Genomic DNA, 5697 nt, shown 5'->3' on the forward strand with positions numbered 1-5697 from the left:
AAGACAAGGCAGCTTATTATATTTTAAACCAAAGCCAAAGATAAAGTTAATTAGGCAGATGGCAGAGAAAATATGAGAAAGAGGTACAAAGAAAACAGAACGATGTGTGGCATTGATGGCATTGATGTGTGGTTAGAGGTGTCTGAAGGTCCTAAGTGCTTGTGATGAACACAAGAGTGGAAGCGAGGGAAGCGAGTCGGCATTTTGGAATTCAACTCTTCAGTTTATCAGTGCTACTGATCAAACATGTTTGTATGTAAGGACCTTGAGAACTAACTCCATGCCCCATGTTAGAAATGGGTAAATATATTCTGCCTGAGGCCACTGTTTGCCCAGCTTTGTCTCTCTGCTTTCAGGGCCCGGGATGCCCAAGGAACTGAGAGGAGATGCCCAAGGGTGTGTAGGAGAGAGGGAACGCACCTCCCGTCCAGCCAGTAAAAATGCTAAAGACAAAAGCAACAGCGCCGCCCTTTTGGCCTCTAGAGCAAGAGCACACACCGAACAGAAAAAAAATGGACGTGATTCGCGCTTCTCGGAGAAAGACTCTGGTTACTCGGGTGAGTATCGATTGACAGTCCTACTGTTATATTCACCAACTAAGAAACTCAGTTCACACTATTTTTACTATTATGACAAACAATACAGTTTGCTCAAAAGTGTATTAAGAACACGGTAGTCGAATTTTTACCACAACACTGACACTAGTTCATTGAAGTCTGCAAAGTTAAATGAAGATTTGCTTGCTGTCAGGATGAACCTTTATGCAAAATGGATATACTTGCGTGAATTTGTAACATTTACAGGCACAACCGTAAGATGTAGCTAAGTTGTACCCTGAGCAAAATGTGTCTTAAACACAATAAACAACACACGCATCTGACAGTAGGGCAAGCCATGTAGATTTATGATTTCGTTTCAAGCGCTTAATATAAAACAGGCAACTTGGATCATGCATTTTTCTGGCAGCTTCGCTATTCCTTTGTTATTTTTTCAGATGTGTTTGCAACATCAAAATATACTGATATAAACATTATTGTTCCATCGTAGGCGGGAAACTGAGTTTAAAATTACGTTCCACACACACAGAAGTTCAGCACACGTAGTGGTTAAAACAGCACTGGGTTCATTCGGTACATGTGTACCAAACTGAAAGACCCGTACAGAAATATTTTAGTAGGAACATGTGTACCATTACACCCCTAACACACACACTGCAAGTTTTGTGATCATTTCTACACCCTCGTATTGTTTCTTTATGACTCACTTTCTTCTGTAGAACATAAAAGGATATTTTTCATGCTACATTTTTATACAAAGAAAGTCATATTAAGTGTTTGCAACATCAGTGTTACAAAGTAGGAAAGTCATATTTGCTCCTAATATAGCTTTGCACCCAATCAGAAACAAAAGCTTCAATGAGGTCAAGCACTGATGTTGCGTGAAGGGCCCTAGTTCAAAGTCATCGTTCCAGTTAATCTCAGAGGTGTTCATTAGGTCACAGCATATTCAGAAAACACTTTTTCTGATTGCATTTTATGACAGTGCCAGGTTGAACTGAGTCTTTTGATATGCCTTATTCAACTGTTTGTATAAGGATATTTATTGGCAGTATGCTTGATTTTATGCACATGCAGCTGAAAGTGTCAAACGTCTTCATTAGAAGTGTAGTTCTGACCATAAAGTGTAGTTTTATGAGGCTTAAGTAACATCCGTGCCAAAACTTCAAGGTTCCGACATTGAATGGTCCTTGATTTGACTTGTCATTACCGAGACTGCCATCCCTCTCGGTTTTGTATTTCTCTTTCTATGTTTCCCATCCTTCCTCTTGCCTTTTCCTTCCCTTTTTTTCTGTTACATCCAATGTCCTTTCTCCTCCTACTGCTCTGTTTCTTTCTCAGACACTGGCTCAGACTCCTTGCAGACTGATGCAGATGACCAGCAGAGCAGTGTGAATGAGCCTCAGGTCCGCAGGGGTTTGGGTGGGGCAGATCAAGGCCCCCTACATGGAAGCCACATACTGGTGTCCGAGACGCCTGAACTCACCCCCATATTCATCATTAAGAATGTGGTGTTGAAGCAGGTGAGGCAATCCAGGTGGAAACAGTAAGAGGCTCTGCTCCAAAACACTTACAAGTCACTTACAAGGTTCCTTTTTTATTGTATTAAGAAAGTAGACAAGGCAGCTTATTATATTTTAAACCAAAGCCAAAGATAAAGTTAATTAGGCAGATGGCAGAGAAAATATGAGAAAGAGGTACAAAGAAAACAGAACGATGTGTGGCATTGATGTGAACGATGTGTGGTTAGAGGTGTCTGAAGGTCCTAAGTGCTTGTGATGAAGATAAGAGTGGAAGCGAGTCACATAGACAACAACACATCCTATAAAATAAGATATTACTGTTAAATATGCTACAAAAGGAACATAATTTACTTGTGGTTTCTTGATGTAAAACTGCTCTATACAAGAAGGAATTCTGTCTCTTCCCCCTCATTTTCTTTCTCCCAAGCCTGGGCAGTCTGGTCAGGACCACATCCTTCCTTCAGCTCTGTCATGGGATGGAGGTGCTACAAGCAGTCAGGCTCCCACCCATGTTCTCTTGCTACATCAACCTGGCATCAATCAAAGCGCCCCATTGCACATCCTCAAACCCCAGCCACAGAGATCCGAAAGCAAGGGTGTAAAGAAGAGCAAAAACACTTACCTCCCCATCCTAAACTCCTACCCTCGAATAGCACCTCACCCGAGTAAGAAAACCCCAGAGAAACCTGCGGCCAGTAGAGGAAGTAACACAGAGGAGCACAGCCTGAGTAAGAGAGTATGCACAGAGGAGAAGAGAGATGAGGTGTCCACAACCACGCGAGCGACCAAGCAGCATCTGCACAAACAGCCAGAGAACAACTTGCTGTTACACTCTCAATCCCTCTCACAGTTGCTGTTTGCTGGCCATGAGACGCTTTCTGGCTCTCACCAGCACCAGAGCCCATGCCGCCCATCTAGTCCCACTTCCTCCCTCAACGTGAGCTCTCCGTCAATCTCAAGCACACAGACTCTTTCCCCACCCTCTTCCAACGACCTCATCCAGCCCAGAAAAGGGCCCCATAAGCATTGCCCAGAACCGAATAGTGACTCTGGCAAAGAGTCGAACAACCTCAAAGGGACAGCACGGCACCGTCGCTTCCTCAACACAGTGGAGATTCTGAGCCAGTTGGGACTACTGGACATCACCTTAAGGACGCAGGATCTGCTGCGGCAAAATGCTGCAACCGAACGTGACATAGCCCAGCTACGCCAACATGCCCATCTGCTTTTCCAGGCCGCCCAAGCAGGTGCTGATGCTCCAGCTGCCTGGGAGAAGCTCCAACAGGTCATGGCTGAGTCTGGGCACTATCCCAGCCTCAAGTGCCTACCTACAGACAGCAGCAATGGAGGGTCTCAATCAAAGGTGGAAGTCGAGGCAGCCACCAGCACCAAACCTGATACTCCTGTGGTATATGGATATGGACTTAATGGGACTGAAGAGGTGGCACCCCCATCTCCTCTTCTAGCTCCAATGCCAGATGCCGAATACCAGTCAACAGGTCAATATGATTCTATCAGTGATAGCACCACCACTTCTGAGCAAATCAGAGCACATAGAGGAACCATGAGTCCACCAGATGATCCCATAATGCCTCCAGACAGCTCTACACATGGAAACCTGCTTTAGACTGCACCCTGAAGCCTGCTGAGCACTGGGCGTTTACAGCAGAGAAACAGCAAGGGAGACTTCAAGATACTTTCCCGAACATCTCAAACATGATTTGAGAGATGTTGTTATTGCCCCAATATTCAGTCGTCTCCATGGTAACTCAGGGCTATGCTCAAGGACAACGTCTTGACTGCGCTACATGCCATCTTCCTGTCTGTCTCATTTCTATACTCATCTGCATCAGCAATCACCCAAAGTGTCTGATGAGAGCTACACAGAATTTAATGTACATGCTACAGACTGCCACTCGTTAGTTTTGTCACTGACAATGCTATCTGCAACAGGTATCCTGCCCCATGGAATCAAGAAGCATGAATCAAGAAGCAACTTCAGGTTTTCAATGGCCGTTTGCAAATGTTTTTGATTGCAACACTTCATGAATAGTTGATCACAGAGTAATCAAAAATGACAGCCTATTTCCTACTTTATGTTGATTTATATCAGAGACTAGTTGAATAATTTCCAATTGCTGTCACAGGTTGTAGCATGTAGCGTTTCTGAAGAACATGACTGGGAATGTTATTTTGCAAAAATGTGGTAAAAATTAGTGATGAGATCCCCTCTGTGAGGCCTTGTCACTTAAAGAAAATAAAGATGGTGCATGAAGGTGCCGAAAAGTCCACACATGCAAAGACACTAAGAACTGTGTGAGAATTATTCTCACAGTGATCTTGGTAAAGTCCATGGAGCTTTTGTTCTTCTATGCAGTGCGCACTTCATTAATCTCATTGCATTGATCTGCTTGCTATATGTCTTCATCTTTGACCATGGACCAAGACACCCATTACTCAAGCCTTTGAGATGAAAGGTCAAATTTGAGTGTTTATGTGAGCTGTATTTCCCATTCATTTGATCACAGATCATGATGTCTATGAATTTGTGAATTTTCTTGTGTTAATAGTGTTTTGTGCCAGCCTTAATGTATTCTTCAACATCTTTACTTTTCTTTCCCAATTCTCTACTACTGCACCAAGCTTTTTGGCACATTTTTGATACTCTTGACATGGCACTAATGTATTATTTGTTGTTGCTGTGATATATTTCCTTTTATTTACTTACTGAGTATTTCTGTGTAACAGAAGTTGTGTATGAACGCAGTCACTGATTTGTGTCTAAAAAAGCCGTCAGGCCCACACAGAGATTTTGCTGTCATTCACAAAGTTGTGCACGTCATGATTGCATATTCGTTTATAAAACATTTTGGCTAAATTGATAAGGGTTTCAGAGTTTAGTACTTTATAGTTTAACACGTTTTATGTTTCAGTACAGTAGATTTTCAGATATTTTCCCCTAAAATAAATACAGAAAACGAGGAAAGGTCTGCAGATTCCACTTGGGCCAGATTGTTTTATAACCTTAGAGTTCTTCTTTGTGACTGATTATTTCCCCTTCTTCATTAGCTCTTTCATTTTCTTGTTATAGATATTAATGGTGTGTTTGTACACAGCAATGATCTTAAGTCCAAATAAATGGCAAGTCCTGGACCTGCCAGAGACAGTGTGAGATTGGATGTTGAGCAGTCAGTAGTCATTACTTTAATACAGTCTCTGTTCGCCACATTTCACTATGTTTTCAATCCTCTTATAATACCACTAGTGTGGTTGAATGTTGCATTACCTGATTCTGCGAGAAGGGTCTGGCTGCAGCCTCGCACTTGCACACTCAGACACTTGCGCTTCCGCTAGCGACGTCACTTGCAGGCTTTATTTTTTATTTTGTTCTATTTTTTATTACTTTTTGTTTGAATCTCTCAACATTTTACAACAGTAGCCAGGTGGTGAAGACAAGAAAAAAGAAACTAAATTACAATGTCACTTGCAATCGCCACTTGCACTCTCCGCTACCTGCGACGTCACTTGCAATCGACACAAATCATGTGTGTTGCCAATGGAGACAAGACGCTGTGGTGGTGATTTAATGATTATTTATTTTATTTATTTATTTAGTC

General features: G+C 42.4%; 1 protein-coding gene and 1 pseudogene across 2 annotated transcripts in view; one reads left to right on the top strand and one right to left on the bottom strand.

Moving 5' to 3' along the window:
- LOC107711015 (CLOCK-interacting pacemaker) overlaps positions 1-5249 on the top strand; it is a 9145-nt gene extending 3896 nt beyond the window's left edge. Inside the window, exons 2-4 of one of the 2 annotated variants that reach the window (XM_016515919.1) lie at positions 357-557; positions 1899-2080; positions 2508-5249. In XM_016515919.1, the coding sequence (XP_016371405.1) occupies positions 365-557; positions 1899-2080; positions 2508-3707 (1575 nt within the window). In that variant the 5' untranslated portion in view covers positions 357-364 and the 3' untranslated portion in view covers positions 3708-5249. The remainder of the gene's footprint in view (positions 1-356; positions 558-1898; positions 2081-2507) is intronic. The other variant, XM_016515926.1, reaches the window with a different exon arrangement.
- Positions 4504-5697, bottom strand: part of LOC107711056 (sodium- and chloride-dependent GABA transporter 2-like) — an 11842-nt pseudogene continuing 10648 nt past the window's right edge.

Source organism: Sinocyclocheilus rhinocerous, unplaced genomic scaffold (genome assembly GCF_001515625.1).
Source record: "Sinocyclocheilus rhinocerous isolate Xijiao unplaced genomic scaffold, SAMN03320098_v1.1 scaffold943, whole genome shotgun sequence".
In the NCBI taxonomy this organism is placed as follows: Eukaryota; Metazoa; Chordata; class Actinopteri; order Cypriniformes; family Cyprinidae; genus Sinocyclocheilus; species Sinocyclocheilus rhinocerous.